We start from the raw sequence: 23,587 nt of genomic DNA on the forward strand, positions 1-23,587 counted from the left end.
ACACACACACACACACACACACACACACACACGCTCCCCCTCTCTCTAACACACACATTTACTCACCCTGCCTCACTCTACCTCGCGCACCCCACACGTGCACTTGCTCTCGTGCGTGCGTGCGCCCCACACACACTCTGTCTCCCGCGGTCGCACGCCCTCTCTCTCACTCGCGCGCGCGCACTTGTGTCTCTGTCGGTGCCACTCTTTCTCGTGCGCACGTTCCCCTCCCTCACTCTGTCGCGCGCACGCCCCCGTCTCCCTCATGTCCATCCCTGTCTGCAGTGAGTGTTAGTACTGAGCGGAATAGTTCCTGTCTGTGTGAGGACTGCAGCCTGTACCTTGGCAGTGCCCCCACATCACCCGGTGTCATGGACCCAGCTCCCTATGTGATTGATGTTGGAGATCTGTGCTACTGTGCGCTCAGGCACTTCACATGTTTCTTCCTATTTCTCACTCCGTCCACTGAATTTAAAGCAGTTTCTGCAGTGTTCAGCTGCAGAATGTCACTTTGTAAATGAGTCCTTGCCCACATACTAGTGTTATTCACCCATTTTAAAATTAGATTGCTTACAATATGTTGAAAACAAAAGCTCTGAACTGATTCACGACAGAATGCCCTGGTAGACCTTGGCTGTTTCCTGCCCAGACTTGTTCTCGTAACTAATTTCCCATACAAGGCGGTGTTACCTCCTCCACTGCTGTATGTCCTGATCGGAATCGTCTCCGTCTCTCGATGGAATTGAGCATCTTCTGTGGGCAGGAGTGTCAGGAATCTTTTTAAAGACCTGGCAAGTTCAGATGCCAGGGCTGTGTCCTTTATGTACCCACTCTTGTCAGAGGTCGCTACAGGCTTTCTTTTTAATTTTATCGTCTTAGAGTTAATGATGAACAGCAGTGGCTTGAAGGACGGTGCCACTTCATCCTTGCACAAGCTCAACTGTAGCCCTTTGGCTGCCATCACCAAATTTGTTTGACTGGGAGATGGTGCTGGTAATTGGTTGGATTGTGAGGATGAATTTATGGGAAGGTGACATTGTCTTGGTTACCACTCCTGCAGTGAAGATGGATGAATTGGAATTTCTGTTAAGGTCTTTAATTCATTGACAAGCTGTCTCATCTGGTTGAGGGAGGCAGAAGAAGACATAACCTCAGCAAGCAAGAAATCCCTTTCCCCTCTCAAAACGTTGCCGAGATCCCGTGATTAATTGTAATTTTCTGAACCGAGATTGGTGAATTGTGCTTCAAGGTCTCAGCACCAAATGTCGGTTGATAGCATTGAGACGCAAGTAAACCGTGATCTAATTGAATGATGGAAGAGACATGTGGCGGGCGCGGGGGCGCAGGGTTTGAATGACCTCGGCCTATTCCAGCTGCAATGAAAGGTGTGTGATTTTTGCAACACTTTTGATTTTCTAAGTGCTTGGATTTTAAACTAGTGGCATATGAGTCTTAGTCTATTTTTGTAAAGGCCTTGAAAAATTAACTGCGTCAGTCTTTCTGGAGGTGTAATTTTTAAACCATTGTCCTAAATATTCATGCAAGTGTGTTTATATTGCATGAGTTTATGACGAGAAAGTAAACACTGAAGGCATTCAGTGGGGTTGCACAATGGTTAGCACTGCTGCCTCACAGTGCCAGGGCCCTGGGTTCGTTTCCATCCTCGGGCAACTGTTTGTACATTCTCCCTGTGTCTGTCTCTATGGGTTTCCTCCGGGTGTTCCAGTTTTCTCCCACAGTCCACAGATGTGCAGGTTAGGTAGATTGGCCATGGGAAGTGCTGGGTTACAGGGAAAGGATAGGGGGATGTGTCTGGGTGGGATGCTTTTCAGAGCTGAACTCCAATGGGCTGAATTGCCTGCTTCCACATTTTGGGATTCTGTGATTAGCTTAATTTTGGGTTTTAAGAATTGGTTTTAGCTTAGAAACACCCAGAGCATGGAAGGCTTTTGAGTAGTTGAAAGGAGGCATGACTCGAGTTTAACGGAAACATTGTTTCCCGTTTCCTGGAAAACGAAATTGTTTGGAGCAGTTTAATGAAAGAGGGTAGTTTGTGAAACTTGCAAGATGTGGGAGTGTTTGGTTTGAGGCCTGCAGTTATTTTAAAAACTGGGAAAGTCTAAGCTGTCAGTTATGAGTGGCTGAAGGAAAAGGCCTCCTGGTTTACATGACTGGAACTGAAAAGAAGCAGTTAAGTCAAACTTTACAGGTTTGATAGTGAAGGGCTATTTCTCAGGTTTTTGAGTAACTGTAAAGTGATGGAGAATAATTGTGATCCTATTTTGCCATGTATTTTGAAGTCTTTCAAGTTGTTATGTTGAGATAACTTGTTTTCCTTTGAGTGCTAAACTTTATTGTGAAGCGTACAGAACTGAAGATTAGGTTTTGTGTTTTGGTGAAAAACCAAATTTTTAAAAAATATATACTGCATCAAACCAGGTTTTTTATTTATTTAGGGACCTGACTTGTCCAGTGGTAAAAACAACTGGGTCGCTAACTTTGTGTCTGGTACACTGCGTGTGGGTAAACGTACATAGGTTCCAATTTCAGTCCTCACTATGTGCTGAACTAGCTAATGCTACATTTGACTTGAAGAGTAGTCATTTATGTGAGTTGCCGAGAAAAACAGGAACTGACAAAATAAAAACCGAGAGAACTGCAGATACTGGAAATCAGAAACCAAAACAGAAACTGCTGGAAAAGCTCAGCAGGTCTGACAACTTTTTGTCAGGGAAAGTGTTAGTAATGTAACAAAGGAACAGGGGGTCCTTTTTTCGTCCTTTCATGAAAAGAGAGCATCGTTTGGCAAGACCAGCATTATTTTTGTCCATCCCTAGTGACCAAGTCATTGCAGTGGGCACAGGAGAGCCAGTCACATGACTATAGGTCACAAAATCAGCGAGCCTGCATAAAGATGGCAGCTATCCTTCCCTGAAGGAGACTACAGAATCAGTTGTGTTTTTTATTTCAACCATCGACAGTTTTATGGTCTCCCATTATTGAGATTTGTTTCCAATTCCAAGTTTTGTTAGTTGAATTAAAATTCCACCAGCTGTGACGGCGGTGGGATTTGAACGCTTGTCTCCACTGCTTCAGCCTGTCTGGATTACTAGTTCAGTGACTCTTGGTGTGCCACTGTCTTCCTATTCCGATAGCTGTCCAATCAGTCTTGCTGGAATGTGTGCCATGTGCATTTATGTGGAAAGAATTGGATCGAGTCATCATTGCTTCCAACGAGCAACTGGTCCATTAAGACAAGATAAACGGCTTCTTGGTGGAGATAACAGATGACACTCGCCATGGAAGAGCCTGTGCATTCTGGGGAGAATGGGAGCAGTTGTATCATTTTTAATATGTATCTCTACTTCCTGTGTTTGAAGAGGAAACTATGAGAGAGATTTGCACAACTGAGGACACCAAGATCAAATTCCATGTCAGATTTGTTTCAAGCGGTTAAATGCCCTATCTCTCTTTCTGACATGTAACCCCAACTATTTTGCATTCTGCCACTTCCAATCAAAGCCTCAGGCTATTAATTTCTTTTTAGACAGAAACGTTGGTACAGGACGATATGTCCTTCAACAGACAACAAGGTGTAGAAGGGTCGAGGCCCGAAACATCAGCCTTTCTGCTCCTATGATGCTGCTTGGCCTGCTGTGTTCATCCAGCTCTGCACCTTGTTGTCTCGGATTCTCCAGCATCTGCAGTTCCTACTATCTCTGATATGTCCTTCAAACCTGAATGTGATCATGACTGATGTTAGGCCTCCCTTTCCTGCCTGCTTCCCAATGTCTGCTCTAAACAATTGGTTACTTATCCTGAAATAGTGTCCCCTTGTTCTAGATTTCCCAGCCGGTGGGAACAATGTCTCTGCCTACCCTGTCAAGCTACCTCATAATCCTGGATAGTACAGTGCAAACATCTCCCATTCTCCTGGACTCCAGCCAGCATAGACCAAATCTACTCAGCCTCTTGATAGAATCCCTGCAATGTGGAGAGTGGGCCATTCAGCCCATCGAATCCACGCTGACCCTCCAAAGATCATCCCACACCCTGAGCCTACCCCTGTAACCCTGCATTTCCTGTGGCTAACCCACCTAGCCTGCACATCCCTGGGCACTATGAGCAACCTGCACAAGTTTGGACGCAGACACAGATAGAATGTGCAAACTCCACACAGACGGCTCTGTGAGGCAGCAGCACTAATTTCTGAGCCACCGTGCTGCCCATCTTATCATAGGAGAACTCTGTCATCCCAGGACCAATCTAGTGAATACCTGTAATACCTCAAAGTATTTTGTTTGATAAGCGCGGAGATCAAAATTGCACATAACACACACTAGCTGAACTGTGCCAGTCACATAAATACTGTGGCTCCAAAAGCAGGTCAGACCTGGGGATTCTGCAGAAACTGCCTTCCAAACCTGTGACCTCTAGCAGCTAGAAGGACAAGGGCAGCAGATGCATGGGGACACTGACATCTACAAGCTCCCCTTGGTGCCAACCACCATCCTGACTTGGAATTTTGTCGCTGCGCTTTCGCTGTCATTGGATCAAAGTCTTGGAACTCCCTCTGCCCCAAAGTGTTTCAAAATGGCATCTCACGCTCACCTTCTCCAGAACACTTGTCCCAGCCAGAAATACCCACATCCCACGAAGGAATCAAAAAAGTCCCAAGTATTGTCTCACTAAAGTCTGTTACAGTTGTAACAAGACATATACTTTTATTCTTGTACTCCAATCTCCCTTGTGATGAAGGGCAACGTGCCATTCATTTCGTGTTGCTGCACAGCCATGCTAACTTTTTATGTGCTGCCAATTCTCTCTTAAACATGAACATTTACAAGCTTCACATGTCTGAAAAAGATCTGCTTTCTAATGACGATAAGTAGTTACTTCGCATTTCCCCACAATATTCTTCTTCAGCTGACATGTTGCCCACTCTACCCAAACCTCACTTGCAGTCTTTTTTTTTGTGTGTCCTCATACCTCGCATTCCTCTCGAGCGTGGTACCATCAGAAAACTGAGCCATGTCACTCTGTTTGTCTTTGTTCTAAGTCATTAATAAGGGTGATCATGCCTCCCGTTTTGTAGATGAGTCTCCTGTTTTGCTGAGCGTGTACGAAGACCACTAATGTATGAGTTTGCTTAGAGCTGTCATCCCTTATATTTGCCAGTGTGACCTCAGCTGTATTTTATAGGCAAATTCAATTCTCTTCTTGGACTCATTAAAACGAGAGACTGCTTAAAGTTGGTGAATCAATCAAGCCTGAAGTGACTGGTTTTATATATACTCAGACCAGACTTTTATAATAACTTACAGGAATCTGAACCTTTTATTATAAACATCTAGCCCAGAGGGACAGTAAAGAGCTATTGATAATTCCTACCCTCTCCTCAACTCATAAACTGTATTTCCCTTGCATGTAAATCAAAGATCAGAATTACTCCCATTGAAAATGTACAGCTTTTACTTAATTCCCCAATCTATTGCTTTGTTGCATGTGTATATAAGCAGAAGGGAGCCTGTAACTCACTGCTTTGATTTAGTTTTTTTTCCCTCTGACGCTGAAAAGCATCATTGTCTCTGTGCTGTTGCCTAATGTTCTGGAAAGGACAGGCCAAGAGTATGATGAACTGCTGAGCGGTCTACTAAGAGCTTTTATTTATGTTGAATTTACGACCGGGTGCGCAATATTCGCCAAAACTCCGCCTTCACTGAAAACGTACAGGTTCCCCACTGTGACGTGCCCCTTTGGGCACCATGTTAAATCTGTTGTCTCGTGAATTGTAGGTCGCGAGTATTATTGCGTTCACCATTCACGGGAAGCAGTGTCCAGAAGGATTTTGTCTTTTGTTCAGCTATGAACGAATGTCGTTTTGGAAAGGGGCTGGACTCTGAGAAACCTTTGTTATGCTTAGATTCTGAATTCTCTCCAGCAGCACTGAAAATGAAGCATTGTTAAAAAGCTTGTTTAATCCATACTCTGACCTATTTTGGCACCTTATTAACCTCTTACCAGTGTCAACTATGACTGCATTTCTGTTGTGCCTGAGTGTTGAGAAACATTGCAAGAACCCATTGACTGTTCTGCACAGGTGTCTTGCCTATTGCCTTCCTTCGTTCTTTATCTGTTGTGACACAGGTTCCATCCCATTCCACAAGTACTGTTGGCTCTCCAGCACCTAACTCGCGTGTTTTGTCTTCACGTGTTGACCTCAATGTTGAACATAGAGTCATACAGCACAGAAACAGATCTTTTCAGTCCAACCAGTCCATGCTGAACATAATCCCAAACTAAACTAGTCCCACTTGCCTGCTCCTGGCATGTATCGCTACAAACCTTTCCTAGAACGACGAAGGATGAGAGATGACTTGATAGAGGTGTACAAAATGATCAGAGGTATAGACAGAGTGGACAGCCAGAGACTTTTTTCCTAGGGTGGAGGTAGCTATTACGAGGCAGCATAGTTTTAAAGTGAGTGGAGGTAGATATAGGGAAGTCGTCAGAGGTAGGTTCTTTACTCAGACAGTGGTCGAGGCGTGGAATGCATTGCCAGAGAGGGTGGTGGAGTCGGCCTGATTTGGGGCATTTAAGTGGCCACTAGATAGGCATATGGATGATAGTATAAGGTAGGGGTGGAGGTTAGATAGAATTTAGGATTAGGGTAAAAGTTCGGCACAACATCATGGGACGAAGGGCCTGTACTGTGCTGTACTGTTCTATGTTCTGTTCATGTACTTTACCAAATGTCTTTTAAACGTTGAAATTGTGCCCACATCCACCACTTCCTCAGGAAGTTTGTTCCACATACGAGTCATGCTGTGTGTAAACAAAAATAAAGGCCCCTCATGTCTTTTTTTAAAAGCTCTCTCTCCTCTCACCTTAAAATATGTCCCCTAGTCTTGGAATCTCCCACCCAAGGGAAGACACCTGGTATTCAGCTTATCCATGCCCCTCATGATTTTATAAACCTCTGTGAGGTCACCCGTCAACCTCCTACACTCTAGTGGAAAAAAATCTCAGGGGTGGCACAATGGCTCAGTGGTTAGCATTGCTGCCTCACTACACTAGGGACCCGGGTGCGATTCCACCCTCTGGTGACTGTCTGTGTGGAGTTTGCACATTCTTCCCATGTCTGCTTGGGTTTCCTCCGGGTGCTCCAGTTTCTGCTCACAGTCCAAAGATGTGCAGGCCAGGTGGATTGGGCATGCTAAGTTGCCCGTAGTGTTCAGGGGTGTATAGATTAGGTGGGTTATAGGGGAATGGGTCTGGGTGGGATGCTCTGAGGGTCAGTGTGGACTTGTTGGGCTGAAGGGCCTGTTTCCACACTGTAGGGATTCTATGACCTATCCAGCCTGTCTTTAGAACTCAAAGCTGCCATACCTGGCAACATCCTGGTAAATCTCTTTCTAGACCCTCTCTAGCTTAATAATATCCTTCTTAATAGGGTGACCAAAACTGGACAGAGTGCTCCAGAAGAGGCCGCACCAACGTCCTGTACAACCTCCAGCATGACTTCCCAACTCCTATACTCAAAAGGATTGAGCAATGAAGGCAAGCGTGCTAAATGCCTTCTTAAACATCCTGTTTATATGTGATGCAAACTTCAAAGAATTATGTACCTGCACCCCTAGGTTCCTCTGTCTATAGCAACACTCCCAAAGGCCCTACCATTATCTGCAGACAGCATGGTTATTGAGCTAGAGGAACAATCTCCTTAATCCTACTCTATAGCACATTCAGAGTCTGTAATAATCATTGTGCATCAAGCACAGTGTTTTCACCAGACTTTCTATAGAAAGGGAGGGAGGCAAGTGATGTTGACTGTGATTCATTAAGCGGTCAGAAAATATCAAATATTCATGTTAAAGCATGCTTTTCCGAACTTGAAATGCTTCTGGAGAGCCTGTATCGAATCATATCACTCTGGATGAAGTATGGGGTGATCGCAGGAATTGTAATAATGGAAACAATTAGAGGTTTCAAGTAGTGTTTAGTCTCATCTTTGAGTTACATAGCTTTGAATATAGTTTTCTTTGATCATATTGAAAAGCAGACTCGAGAGGCTGTGTTTTGATTTTTTTTTAATCTTCTTATGAATCCATGTTAAATATATTTTTGGTTTGGTGTTTGTTTTTTATGACGTTTATAGGCTATAGCCCTCCCTTTTCGCAAACTTGGGTGACCATCCTCGACTACAGTAAATTTTCTCCTCGCTTTTTCCATGGCATCTGTCCTTGGGCTTTCTAGGATGTCCTTTCATCTGTGGAAGGCTTTAAGTTCTGAGTCCAAACCTCCTAGAATTTTGACTTGCAATTTCCCAAAATGGTATATCAACCCGAATAAAGGAGTTATTTCTCAGGGGCACATGGAAGTGGTTCATGTTCAAATGCAACAAGATCTAGACAATATCCAGCCTTAGGCTGACAATTGGCAAGTAACATTTGCACACCATCACTGAATTCTCCCCCTATCGACATCTTGGTGATTATCATTGACCAGAAACTCAGTTGGATTCACCACATAAACACAGTGGCTACAAGAGCAGGTCAGAGGCTAGGAATACTGTGGTGAGTAACTCACCTCCAGTCTCCCCAAAGACTGTCCAAAATCTACAGGGCACAAACCAGGAGTGTGATAGAATTAATAGTCACTGTTATTGCAAGCCTATTTTCGAACTGCAATAACTAAATTGTGTTCAAGAAAAAAGCTTTTAAAAAAGCACGTTTGTTTAATGCTGCTACATTTTTTCCTTTGAGTTGCCCACAATGGTTTCCTCAGGATTGATCCGAAAGAGATTCTGAGATAACTTGGAAAAGTTGGCAATGCTGATGATCCACGCTGTTGAGTTTCTTTTGCGGCGAGGTAGTTCAAAAATCATCGCGACCCGATTTGGGTTACAGATGTATATTCGCTTGGAGAATCTATCATCAGTTGACTTTGTATTTTGATTAAATGAGCTGGAAATAATGGTGAGTTTCTGTTTACAGAGTGACCGACTGCTGATCAAAGGGGGCCGAGTTGTCAATGATGACCAGTCTTTTTATGCTGACCTGTACATGGAAGATGGCCTCATCAAGTACGTACAGTTTTCTTTGACACCTCATCATGAAATTAGAAATGTACTTGCAACGGCTGTTGTTTGTTTGTGTCTAGGTTTGGCCCCGTGGTCAAGTTATTTTAGTGTGCAACAGTCGTGTTTATATTGAGGGTTAGCGAGTTCAGTTGGCCGAACGGCTGGTTCGCAATACAGAGCGACACCAACATTCTTGTTCCATTCCCCCACTGGCTGAGGTCACCTTCGAGATCCCTCCATCTCAACCTTGCCTGAGGCATGGTGACCCTCAGGTTAAACCACCACTAGTTGTCTCTTTCTCTCTCTAATGAGAGAGCCACTCTATCGTCCAGTAGGACTACAGTATTCAGAACAGCATCTCTGACATGACCTGAGGCTTATTGTATGGAGTAAATGAAGATATAATGCTGAACCATGAGAGAGATTTGGAGCAACGACCAAATGTTTTGGCAAAGAGGGTAGATTTTAAAGGGTGTCTCACAGGAGGAAATTGAAGTGGAGAAGTGTGCGGATGGTAATTCCAGAGTTTAGGGTTTAGGCAATTGAATTGACCAATTCTGGTCTCTTAAACTTCACCGATTTTAATGTTTTAAAAATTCATTCACGGGATGAGGGCGTCGCTGGCTAGGGCAGCATTTATTGCCCATCCCTAATTGCCCAGAGGGCAGTTAAGAGTCAACCACGTTGCTGTGTGTCTGGAGTCACATGTAGGCCAGACCAGGTAAGGATGGCAGTTTCCTTCCCTAAAGGACATTAGTGAACCAGATGGGTTTTTCCAACAATCGACAATAGATTCATGGTCATCGTTAGACTCTTAATTCCAGATTTTTTGTTTGGTTGATTTCAAATTCTACCATCTACCACCTTGGGATTCGAACCCAGATCCCCAGAACATAAACAGAGTTAACGTTTCGAGTCCAGTGACCCTTCCTCAGAACAGTTCTGACGAAGGGTCACCAGACCCAAAACGTTAACTGTGTTTTTTTCCTTCACAGATGCTGCCAGACCTGCTGAGCTTTTCCAGCAACTTCTGCTTTTGTCCTCAGAACATCACCTGGGTCTCTGGATTAACAACCCAGTGATAATACCAATAGGCCATTGCCTCCCACTAATTCAAAGCTGATATTGCAGAGGGGTGTGGGGCAGGAGATTGCAACAGTGTGGGCTGGGAAAGCAGAAGCCATGTGGAACTTTAAAAAGAAATTTTACAGTCAGGAGCTAGTGTAAGTCAGCAAGTCCCAGGAGTGATAGGTATGTGGGCGTTGATGTAAGGACATGAGCAACAGGGTTTTACATGACCTCAGGATTACGGAGGTTATAATGTGGGAGCCAGTCAGCAGTGAGGTAGACTAATTCACATGTAACAAAAGCACGAACGAGGATTTCAGCAACAGTTGAGCTGAGGATGTTAGATTTTAGATTTAGATTTTTACTGTCGCAAGTACAGGAGTACAGTGAAAAGTGCATAATGTCGCCAGACGTGGCACCACCTTGGGTACAAAGGTACAAAAAAAAGTAGGTATAAAATAATAGGGGAAACAGAGTTTAAAAAGTTAAGCATAGAACATAGAACATTACAGCGCAGTACAGGCCCTTCGGCCCTCGATGTTGCGCCGACGTGTAAAACCAATCTGAAGCCCATCTAACCTAAACTATTCCATTATTATCCATATGTTTATCCAATGACCATTTAAATGCCCTTAAAGTTGGCGAGTCTACTACTTTTGCAGGCAGGGCATTCCACGCCGTTACTACTCTCTGAGTAAAGAACCTACCTCTGACATCTAAAGCATTTCCTTCATAGAATAAATGGAAAAATAAAGAAATAATGTAACTATTAACATTAAAGTCCTTCTTAATATAAACTAGAAAAATAAAGGAATTAAGTTAAAAGTTCAGCAGTCTTTGGGTTCTCCGCTTAGCTTGCTGTTGGGGAGATCTCAGCCACCTGTTCTTGCCGCTACAGATATTGGAGGGAGCTCCCTGTCTGCTCACTCTGGGCATCACTGGGCTGTGATGTATGATGTTGGGTGAAGTCATGGTCCCGATGTATCACTGAGCACAGATAATATGATGTCAATTTAGTAACCAATCCGGTTTATTCTCGGGCAATGTCAGGAGAGTTGGTGCTGTTATCTAGGGGAAGGGAGTTTGAGGATCAGTGGTAAGTCAATTGCAACCCATCACCTCTGGTTCAAGAATAACACCCAACATCTAGTTTTGGCAGTACCACAGATATTTCACGAGGATTTAGTTTGGTATAAATGCTCCATAATTGCTGGTGACACCCAAATCGCAAATACCAGCTTTTGGCCTTTCATGCTTGCATGGGCCAGAGACGTGATGCTTTAAATACAGTGAATTTGTGAACTCAGCGTGTAGCTTGGCATCAGAGAGCAAACAGTGAGAAAGATCTTGGCCGTTTTCAGTGGTATTTTGGTTTGCCGTTGATGGATTGTGTGGACATTGGTTGCCTGTGATGGCCAGGTCTGTCTGGAGTTCGCAGTAAGTGAAAGTGTTAAAATGAGGAGAGCCGCAGAATGGTTGAAAGACTTCTATAGCAAGTCTTATGATATCCGCCAGTTACGCTGCTGCCTGTCGTGATAGTGGCAGTAAATTTTGTTTGGAACTCTTCCCAGTCAGTGGTATATTCAAGTTATCACATTGCTGGAGCTGACATACTGAAAATCAGTTCCAAGCCATACATCTACAGCATCTCTCTTGTCGGCCTTACAGCTTACTTCTGTATTTATGATTGGGATCAAACATCCTGTGTCAAAATTCCTTTGGCATCGTAAGATTTTTGCTGCGGTGAAATCACGTATGGGAATACTGAATCTAGGACTGAGTCCTTCAATCAGAATGGAAATGTCTGGAGTCCCATGATGCCAACATGATGGGGTATGTCTTCATCGCCACGTTCCTCGCCAGATTCATATACTAGCCTGGCTTGTACTTCAGTTTCTGACTGTTCATCGTCATATTTCAAATGACTCTGTTTTCCCCTCATTGTGGGACTGAGATGTCTAACAGATGATCTGAGGGACTTTCTTCTGTCCATACCTGCCCAGTGCCTGACAGGATTTGGAGATACTGATAGATAAGCCATCTGGGAGATACTTCTGGAGCATTCCACATATGTTGGCTGAGAGTTTGGATAGAGTTGGCATGTAAGAGGTCATTGACAGGAACCTATAACCCCTTGTGTGCTTTGAGCAACGTGTTTTATCGTTTTCTTTATCTGAAAATGCTTCAATGACTACAACCTTGTGGTTGGTGCCAGCTGGAAAGAACATGCAGGCTGCATGGCCTTGTTCCCAGAGCTGGCTGTTCTGAGACAGCATCCTCCTCCATTTAAGATAACTAACGCCATTGGAGTGAAGGATAAAAGCAGTTCTCTCCCGGTCCCTGGGATATCTGAATGTTTCCTGCTGTGTGGTGTAGTGTTTATAACGGGTCCCACGGACTATTTGCGCAACGTTAGTCAGCAAGCATTGTTCATTGTTTAGTCTGAGTCATTTAACTCTTCCTTTGTATAGTTTCTGTATGTTTCAATACAGGAATAGTACAACACTAAAAGGAATAGGACTACCTCTGGACAGACTGTTTCACGTGGCCAGTGTGGCATTCAATAGATAGGGGCAGCACGCATGACTCAGTGGTTAGTACTGCTGCCTCACAGTGCCAGGGACCGGGGTCTTGGGCAACTTTGCACATTCTCCCTGTGTCTGCGTGGGCTTTCCTCTGGGTGCTCCGGTTTCCTCCCACAGTCCAAACATTTGCAAGTCAGGTGGGTTGGCCATGCTGAATTGCCCCTAGAGTCCAGGGATGTGCACATTAGCTGGATTAGCCATGGGAAATGCAGGGTTAGAGAGGTGGGGGGGCAGGTCAGTGTGGGATGGTCTTTGGAGGGTCGGTGTGGACTTGATGGGCCGAATGGCCTGCTTCTACTCTTTAAGGATTCTGTGATTCAGTGAGGACAGTTGATTTGTGAATCTTTCTGACTGAGCTGGGCGTAAATTCAACATGACTGATGAGACAAAGTCTCCGGGGCATCATTTCCCCCTTGTATTTGAAGTTGGCAGCTTGTGGTTCTTGCTACACTAGCATTATTCTCCATCTGTCCCATGCGCCCGAGCCCGAAGCTGGCATTGGGGTGCCGAGGATGTGCAAATTGGGTTTACCCTGCCATTGGAAGGACTGCTGTGTAAAATCAGTCATTAGATGGTTTGGGTTTGTATTGTGTATGTCCCTCCCACTTGTTCACTAACCTGCAGGTGGCCATTCATGGTTGGAACCCTCTATCACAAACTGTACTTTCAAAACTCTATATTCCATTTATCTTCTTGGTTCCACAGGGAATTCTGTGGACGGCTGCTAGGCTATGGTTGGTACACTCGCTGTGTAATGGTGAATTGGCCTCTGTTGCTTGCCAGTTTAATCCGTGAGTCCTGTAGCTGGATTTGGCTTGGGCCTCCTCACTATATTTGCAGGCAAGTGGGATGAAATCTCACCTCCTATCCCTTCTGTTTCTTCCCCTTCATTTCTCCTAACATTCAGACATTGCAGAGTAGTAGAGTTCCACTACTCCACTGGTAACCCCTCCCCTGCAATGTTAACCCCCCCCCACCACTTCATCTGAGATGGAGCCCAGCCAGTTGACCTTTGGGTTGAAAGTGGAATGGGAGGAAGTTTGTGGTCAAGCCTCTTTCTTTCCTAGTTTGTCCTCCTGTGTAAGTCAAGAAAGGGGCCCTGTTTCTTTACCTCACCCTGTCAACAACATTTGTGCCGGTTATCACTGCCCAAGTCGATCAGGGACCAAACCCAGGGTCTTCCTCATCTTGTGACTTAGTTTCTCAATTGGGATAGTCTCAAGTAACTTGTCTAGTCGTTTATTTTCCATTAGTAATTCGTTCTTATCATCTCATCTGCCAGTTAGACCACAATATGTGGTGAATATTTCCATTTGCTGAGATCATCGAGTGTGGTAACTTTGCTGTTTTCTTTCTCACGAGACGGAATCATCGTGCGACTAATCAGAATGCATCCGAAAGCCACAGATGTCTGGGTGAAGGGAATTCTTTGGCCCGATGCTCATTCACTGATCTGTACCACGTTGTCTAAATCCGAGCAGGTCATCACTGAGGGGTGACAAGTGATCTGCCAGACTCGGCCAAGACAGGAAGAGGTTAAGAGAGGAATCAGCCAGGATATTGTCACAGTTCGGTGAATTCTGATGGGTAGAACACATTGAGTACAATAGTAAGGAAGCTTTGTTGCCATTGGTAAAGTCACACTTAGAAGACGGTGCACAGTTTTGGTCTCCGTACCTTAGGAAGTTGCTGTTTGAAACAGCAGCTGGACTTGCTGAGTAGAAATCTTATAAAATCTTAGAATACCTACAGTGCAGCTAGAGGCCATTCGGCCCATTAAATCTGCACTGATTCTTCAAAGAGCATTCCACCCAGATGCATCCCCTATCCCTGCATTTTCCCGTGGCTAATTCACCTCCCCTGTTCACCTCTGGACACTGTGGAGCAATTTAGCATGGTCATTCTGCCTAAACTGCACATCTCTGGACTGCGGGAGGAAACCAAAGCACCTGGTGCCAACCCATGCAGGCAATGGGAGAACATGCAAACTCCACTGCGAGAGTGGAATCAAATCCAAGTCCCTGGCGTTGTGAGGCAATGGTGCTAACCACTGAGCCACCGTGCTGCCCGTACCCAGATCTGTCCCTGGTGTTTTGATTCCCAGGCTTAGCAGTGGCCTGATGATTGCTTGATTGATGTCTGGTTCAACAGGCTTTCTCTGGCAGACGCAGCGTGGGTCTTTCACTGGCTATCTGGCCTGCCTGTCAACTCTGTTCCCCTCTCCATGGATGCTTCCAAACCTGCTGAGTATTTCCTGTTTTTACTTCCAATTTTCTGCATCTGCAGTGTTTTGCTTTTAGTCAATCTGTTACATGACCAAGTAAAGTGTTTTAACCAGGGCAGCAGAAGGTTTGCCTAAGTACTTGTCCATTAGGAAGACTATAATTGGTCAGAGTTCCTCCAGTCCATCACGATCCTGACACACATAGGATTGGTGCATGAACATCCAGTGGCAAAAGCATTGAACGTAACTGGGCTGGTTTGAGGACCTTTGTGAATCATTGACTGTTTAGACAAAGTGTTGGAGAGCCCTGCAGAGTTAATCCCATCAGGAGGGGAGTCGAACTTTGCTGTCAACATTACAAATGACCTTCAGGGAAGGTATGAATTTCATAGATGGCTCATAGAATGAGATAGGCAGGAAGAAATCAGAATGGCGACTTTGTTTTTGCACAGGATGAAAGAGAAGGCTGGTGTTCGGGATACACAAGTGTCTGATATTTTTAACGAGAACGTTAACCTAGAGTTTGTTTTGTCTCCATCATCAGACAAATCGGTGACAACCTGATTGTCCCTGGAGGTGTGAAGATCATCGAGGCTCACGGCAAGATGGTTATTCCTGGTGGGATTGATGTGCACACTCGATTTCAGATGCCATACAAGGGCACCACCACCGCTGATGATTTTCTTCAAGGAACGAAGGCAGCTTTGGCAGGGGGCACCACAATGATAAGTGAGTCAAGCAACTTCCTCATTCATACTTCAAAACCCCGTTTGTTGCGTGAAACTATAGTTCAACAAGCCCACATCAATGAGGCATGCCGCACGTGGAAAGAGCGCAGGTTTCGATCAGTCGTGTTTCACACCTGCAGCAACCCTCAATAACTTCACGCTTCCCTGAGATTTGTGAATGAATGTTTGGAATTATAGATGCAGTTTCTTATTTGGGCAATCACAACAAAGTTGAACTGTCGGGTGTCTAATTCTATTTTCAAGTGGCATTGAATGATCCTCAGTGGTTAGCGCTGTTGCCTCACAGCGCCAAGGACCCAGGTTCGATTCCACCCTCAGGCGACTGACTGTGTGGAGTTTGCACATTCTCCCCGCGTCTGCGTGGGTTTCCTCTGGGTGCCCTGGTTTCCTCCTGCAGTCCAGTGATGTGCAGGTTAGGGTGGATTGGCCATGCTAAATTGCCCATGGTGCCCAGGGATTTGCAGGTTAGGTGGATCGGCCATGCTAAATTGCCCATAGTGCCCAGGGATGTGCAGGTTAGGGTGGATTGGCCATGCTAAATTGCCCGTAGTGCCCAGGGATGTGCAGGTTAGGGTGGATTGGCCATGCTAAATTGCCCGTAGTGCCCAGGGATGTGCAGGTTAGGGTGGATCGGCCGTGCTAAATTGCCCATAGTGCCCAAGGATGTGCAGTTTAGGTGGATTAGCCATGCTAAATTGCCCTGTAGTGTGGAGGTGGATTAACCATGGGAAATTGAGGTTTATAGGGTTAGGGTGGGGGTGGGATGCTCTTTGGAGAGTCAGTGTGGAGTTGATGGACCGAATGGCCTGCTTCCACACTGTAGGGATTCTACGATTCTTTGTTATCACTTCCAAATGATGAGCGATCGGGAATGAGTTGCAGGAATAAATGAGGGCTTGGCGTAACCTTTCTTAACTTCACCCTGAGTATTTTGGGCAGAACAGGCCATCCTACAGCTGCTGTGATATCCTGGCCTTGGAGCGAGTATGAAGAGGGGACTGACCACCTGAGTTAGGAGGTTAGACCTATGAGGGACACAAAGGGTATGGGAGGGAAAGGTAATTAAAATCCTGTATGAAATAGCTAAACTAAATCCCAGAATGGTTTTCAGTCTGAATGCCGGCGATAGGACAAATTGGGGTTGTAGGTATAAGCTTAGAATGGATTAGATGAGTATGTGGTTGAGGTGTGACTTCCCTAAATACAAAATGTTGGTGATGCGAGATGCCCCACCAGCGATGTATTCCAAGGACAATGACATTGCAAACTTCAAGAGGGCAATATAGTTTGGCAGACCAGCCTGTCGAAGGGCGCAAATGGTAAGCTGAAGAAAGAAGTGGGCCTTATTTTTGTGGATGGACTTGGACTTGGACTGCTCCACTTCTAACACCACCACCTCGATGTTGCCTTTTCCCACATCAGCCATCTTGTACTTAAATTACAGTTATCATGAAACTGTTAGTTGTTTTTGTGTTTAATTGTGTTGTTAAATTGTGTTGGATTAGGAAGTGTGACCTCTCAAATTGCTTTTAGTGCTGCTAATTAGTTTACTTTAATCCGAAATACTTCCTAAAGACATTTGGATCATGTTAGAGTTGGGGCTGGTGGCAGACGATGTAAAATGAGGCATTCTTTGTGAACACCATCTTCTGGAGCTGGCTGCGTGAGTAAAGGATGGTAATTCCCAAACTATTTTTAAATACAATCCCGTGTTGTGGAAACCTATGTTTTTAGAATGCTCTAGAATTTCCCAGTGTCATGTAACCATCAGTCCATTACTCTGTCCAAGCCACTCCAGCTCAAGGGACTTTTCCTTGGAAGACATGCAAGTGCAGTTTGAGGGTCTTGAACTGGTTAATGTTTGAGCCCTGGGCGATGGGGCTGGTCTCACATCGGCCACAGTTCTGCATATGTAGATGTCAGTAGGAGATTCTTGAGAGTAATTCAACATGGAAACAGACCCTTCGGCCCAACTTGTCCATGCTGACCGGGTTTCCTAAATTGAACTAGCCCCGTTTGCTTGCATACGGCCCATATCCCTCTTAAACCTTTCTTATCAGTGTACCCGCCCAAATGTCTTTTAAATGTTGTAGTTGTACCCTCCTTACCACTTCCTCTGGCATACATGCACTGCCCTCTGTGTGGAAAAAGTTGACCCTCGGGTCCCTTTTTTTAAAAAAATCTTCACCCTCTCACCTTAAACCTACACCCTCTAGTTTTGGGCTCCCCTTCCCTGGGCTACAATACCTATGTCCTGCCTCTAACTGTGAAAAATGCAGAAACTGCTCAAGTCCAGGGTCTGTTTTTGAGCGGTTTCTCTCTTAGTATCTGTAGAAAATCCTTTGGAAACGGCCACGATTTGACGAGGGCCTTGAAATAACTCTACAGAGGCTGATATGCCGTTACCGTGTCACCCTTTATTTACATGTGCATAGTACTTGATGCTGGTCCGGCTTCCTTAGAGTCAGCCCTCAGAATAGAATAGAATAGAAAAGACTTTATTATCACATCCACATGAGTGAGTCCAGTCAAAAGTTTGTAATGTTGCCCCTCAGTGCCATATTAGGTACAGGATACTTAGGTACAGATGCTTTAAGTGTTGTTACAGAATTGAAGTATATTTAAAATATAAAATTAGCATGGGAATACAGAGTTTAAAAAGTTCAGAATGAGAGTAAAAAAGTACCTTTAAAGTACTCAAGTCCTTTTTCACTGAGTCCGTGCCTGCCGGGCTTCAGAACACAAGACCTTGCTGCCTCCATGAGTTATCTCCAAGGCCGGCCCGCGCTCGCAGTGCTCCCGCTCCCTTGCGGGACCCCGGCCCGTGCTCGCAGTGCTCCCGCTCCCTTGCGGGACCCCGGCCCGCGCTCGCAGTGCTTCCGCTCCCTTGCGGGACCCCGGCCCGCGCTCGCAGTGCTCCCGCTCCCTTGCGGGACCCCGGCCCGCGCTCGCAGTGCTCCCGCTCCCTTGCGGGACCCCGGCCCGCGCTCGCAGCGCTCCCGCTCCCTTGCGGGACCCCGGCCCGCGCTCGCAGCGCTCCCGCTCCCTTGCGGGACCCCGGCCCGCGCTCGCAGTCCTCCCGCTCCGGCCACGCCTTGTCTCCCGCGCTGGCCTGGTCTCAGACTCCATTGTCCATTCCTTCCAGGTGGGGTATTTTTAAGAAGTTAAAAGTTGGGCGGGACAGGGGAAGAAAACACTGCAGCCAGAAAGGGGGCAAAAGGGAAAGAAAAAAGAAACGGAACTGGCGAGCAGAGGAGCTCCGGCTGGAGCTTCTTACTGTGCCGCCATCTTAACTGGAAGTGAACAGAACTTCTGACGCTCCTGTTTATATCTGTCAGCCAGGGCGCCCTGATTGGACCCAGTTAACCAGGGATCTCATATTCTAGATGGTCCACTAGGCTGACCTCATTACAGTCACTACAGTCTAATTGTCATTTAGTTTTTCATACACTAGGTATGTTATGTTGACGCGAGTGAATTTTGGTTATCCCAGTCAGCAACTACCTTAGCTGTGTAGCAAAATGCTGTAGTAAACTCCTTCCACTTTTTTTTTATTGCCACATCTCCCCACTTCCGACTGCACCACCTAAATGTTCCCCTTTTCCCACGTCAGCCATCTTGTACTTGGGGTACAGTTGTCATGAAAAAGTCTTGCTTGATCATGTTGTGACAAAAGGCTTAAGAAGTGTGATCTCTCAATGCTTTTTTGCAGCTGATTAACTTAACTCCGGTTTCAGAATTCTAGCTCCCTGAGTGTACGCTTAATGAGCTCAGCTAATCCCAAACGCAATCCTGGAAAAAACAGGAATTTTGATTCTATTCAAAGGGTGTGGGAGTCAGATAGTGTGGCATAAATGCAGCAGTTAACTCAGTGTACTCGAATTGACTGAGGGCTGATGATTTTAAAGAAGAAATTTACATTGTCCATCGCAAAGTTGGACAGTAATATAATTGGCCTCTCAACCCTGCAGAGACACAATCTCTATTTAAGAGAGATTTTTAATTCCAGATTCCAGGCATGAGATATTAGCAATGGTAATGTTGTGTTATCATTTTATTCTAACTGTTGGGAAGATGTAGGTGGGTTAGTATTTGGGTTCATTGCTGTACGAAGAGGCCATATTTATAATCTGTCTTTAAATCTTGATGGAATCTTTAATTGGAGTCATAGAGATTTACAGCATGGAAACAGACCCTTCAGTCCAACTAGTCCACACCAACCAGAAATCTTATAGCAATCTAGCCCTATTTGCCAGCATTTGGCTCATATCCCTCTAAACCCTTCCTATTCATATACCCGTCCAGGTGCCTTTTAAATGTTGTAATTGTACCAGCCTCCTCCACTTCCTCTGGCAGTTCATTCCATACACGCACCACCCTCCTGCGTGAAAATGTTGCCCCTTAAGTCCCCTTTAAATCTTTCCCCTCTCGCCTTAAACCAATGTCCTCTAATTTGCTCCTGTACAGGTTTGTGATATAATCGGGGTGCTTTAAAGACTTTCTGTACATCTGTGGTAAGCATGCATGAACCCACCCTGGTGATATTTTGAATTTTGTGCATTTAAGAATCACATTGGACTCCCCTACCCTGGGGAAAAGACCTTGGCTATTCAGCCTATCCATGCCCCTCATGATTTTATAAACCTCTATAAGGTCACCCCTCAGCCTCCGATGCTCCAGGGAAAATAGCCCCAGTCTACTCAGCCTCTCCCTGTAGCTCAAACCCTCCAACCCTGGCAACATCCTAATAATTTTTTTTCTGAATCCTTTCAAGTTTCACAACACTTTTCCTATAGCATTCTTTTCAAGATTTTTTAAGAAATATATTTTTAAGAAGGTTGATCTCTTAATGATTGATCCATTTGAAAATTTCTTGGATTTAAAAATAAAACTGGTCCATGCGGCGTGGTGACCTTGCCCTGGAAGCAATACGCACAGGAAGAAGGTTAAGACCAGAGATCATGTGGCCTGACGTTCAAAGGATAGTGATTGTCAATAAAGTTGGAAGCTGAAGACAATCAACACGTAGATACAGACACTAAGAGAAAGCAGATAGATAGAAAATAAAACACAGAATTTACATTTGGAGAAGGCAAAGTGAAAAGGTTAATTTTATTTTTGGCAATTAGAAGTAAAACAGAACATCAGACATGATTTAGGGAAGCAGAGCGTAAATGAGTTTAAAGGTCTGGTTCCTGAAACGTGGTCAGTTATGTGAAAGGGCTATTTTCTATCACAGAATCAGATTAGGAAGCAGGTGTTTTTCAGTTGTTCATAGCATAGAATCTCTACAATGCAGAAACAGGCCATTTGGCCCATCGAGTCCGCACCGAGCCTCCAAAGAGCTTCCCCCTCCACCCCTGCCAAAGTCCCACATTTCCCATGGCTAACCCACCTAGCTTGCACATCCCTGGGCACTATGGGGCAATTTAGCATGGCCAATCCACCCTAACCTGCACATCTTTGGACTGTGGGAGGAAACTGGAGCACCCGGGGGAAACCCATGCTGATTTTATTTCGGCTGATAAGGAGCTCTCTTAAATGCTACACCATTATGGCTGTCGTGACCCGAGTAGGAGAGGGTTGGTTAGATGTGTGCTATATCAGTGTAGGCTGAATCTGGAGATATTGGATAATGCATACTGACCAGTCAATGTAACTTGGGATTAATCAATTTGAGTAAAATTGTCAGATTGCACATGACACCATATTTGTGCAGGGAGACATGTGAGTGCTTGAGGTTGTGTAACAGATATCCTTGTTGTGTTGACTATTTAAAGTGGAATTTTTCCCTCTTAATTGAAGTATCAGTTGCCTGCTAATTGACTTTTAATTTGTACTGATTTCTGACTTGTGTCGAAGTGGAAGATACAAAAATGAAAACTATTTGGTGATTTCTTAACTTGGAGATGCAAATTGATCAAGTTTGGTTTACAGATGCCTGTGGTGATTGTAGTTGTTGTCTGTTTGTGACTACCGAAGAATTGCGCTTGTATCTGTCACAGCACTGATGCTGCAAACTCATTCCCCTTCTATCATCAGGCCAAATCTGTGACAACAAAGTATAAAGGTTTGTGAGTCAGGCGGCATCAGTGGAGAGAGGGGACAAGCTAACATTTCATGTCTAGATGACTCTGCATCAGAACTCTGATGAAGAGGCGTCTAGACTTGAAACGTTAACTTGTGCTCTCTCTCCCCATGGATGCTGCCTGACCTGCTGTGATTTCCAGAAGTTTTTTTTGTTTCCAGTACAGATTCCAGCATCTGCAGTAATTTGCTCCTCTACAGGTTTGTGCTTTAAAGACTTTCTCTACGTCTGTGGTAAGCATGCATGAACGCACCCTGGTGATATTTTCAATTTTGTGCATTTAAGAATCACTTTGTAAAGCTGTGCTCCTGTGTAGGCTCTTGGTGTGGTGGTGAAGTGTCTTTAGGCACTTCACAGACCGGTAGGTCAGACACCAAGCAGGAACTGGGGAAAGGTCAAGGAAGGTGCTGACCCCATTCGCAACCAGTGGCAGGTTTTGAGAACGTTATTGAAGATATCATGGTCAAAAAAGGTCATAACAGCAAGTTGCTTCAATCTATCACTTTCTAAAATAAAGAAAAAATGTCCCAAATGTAATCTCCACCCCTCGTCCCAACCTGCAAACAAAAATCGAAACCAAAAGAAGAATTTAGGAGAGAATGATGTTGGATTAAAAAGGATGTTGACATGGAAGGTGGAGGTGGAGGTCCAGAAGAGTTTACTGAGATAAGAATTAGAGTGCACACAGGCCATTTGGTCTGTGCTGGTGATTATGCTGTGTACAAACCACCTCTTTTCATGCTTTTTGATTCCTTTCTCTCTCATGTGCTAAGTTATTCTTTTAAATGCACCCGTGGTACGAGTTGCAAAGAACTTCACCTGGCAACAGGTTGCACATTGTTGTTTGTTATCCCAGTAAGAAATTGAAATGAAACCACCCAGAGATGGGGGTGGTGATGAGTGAAGTTTGTGGCATTGGTGTCTGATGTAGAGGGAGAGGGTTCTCACCATTGTTCAGATGCCAAAACATGCAGACTGTATAAATAGTTCCCCTACATTGCACAGTGATGACACCTCACAAAATAATTTGTCGGTTTAGAAGCACTTCGAGATAATCTGGAGATGATAAAGGGCCTTATGCAAGTGCAAGTTCATTCTTTCTTGACTTACCTTTTTGCAGGGAGCGATTCCAAAGCACACAGTCACGGTTTTTCTCTTTTCTGTTGTGCAGAATTCCTCAGTAAGTGCTAAAGATTTGTTATTGTCTGCTGCATATTGGCCTGCACAGGACTAAGTTTACTGCCAATTTTTTCAGAAGTCGCATTGGTTTTGTGCAAATTATGTGGTGTGTTTTTGTTTGGATTGTGTTTGATGGATGAGTGATTTGATGCTATGTGCTCTGCAAACAGCCCCCATTCCAATTTAATTTGTGATCCAGTGGGCTTTTTTTTTTCATCATCCTCTTAACAGGAGCATTTCTGTCGTTGATGGATTAAAATTTCCCAAGGCACTTTACAGGAACTTTGTCACACAACTAACAAGGAGCCATGCACAGATATTCCAGCTGGTGATCAGATATTTTAAGTTTCTTAAAGAGAGAGTGAGACCGAAGCATTTATTTGGAGGTTGTTCAGAATCTGGACTCCGAGAAGCTAAAGGCACTGTTGCCAGTGAAAAAAGTAATGAAACTTAGTGCAAGATTCTAGAATAGGAGGGCTGCATAGGTCATAGTAGATTAACCCGCCATACTTTGGGGGCTGTAATGGTCACAGATGGATTTCTTCTGCTTTTGATAGCTCTTCCTGAACAAAGACGTACTGCCACTACAGAACTGGATAGTTCAAACTTTGT

The 23,587-nt window shown here is 44.8% G+C and overlaps 1 protein-coding gene across 1 annotated transcript in view; it reads left to right on the forward strand.

Moving 5' to 3' along the window:
* LOC109923870 (dihydropyrimidinase-related protein 3-like) overlaps positions 1-23,587 on the forward strand; it is a 228,487-nt gene that overhangs the window by 85,740 nt on the left and 119,160 nt on the right. The window contains exons 2-3 of the mRNA XM_048603930.1: positions 8,997-9,085; positions 15,504-15,688. Coding sequence (XP_048459887.1) covers positions 8,997-9,085; positions 15,504-15,688 — 274 coding nt within the window. The remainder of the gene's footprint in view (positions 1-8,996; positions 9,086-15,503; positions 15,689-23,587) is intronic.

This window comes from Rhincodon typus, chromosome 12 (genome assembly GCF_021869965.1).
Source record: "Rhincodon typus isolate 14 chromosome 12, sRhiTyp1.1, whole genome shotgun sequence".
Taxonomy (NCBI): Eukaryota; Metazoa; Chordata; class Chondrichthyes; order Orectolobiformes; family Rhincodontidae; genus Rhincodon; species Rhincodon typus.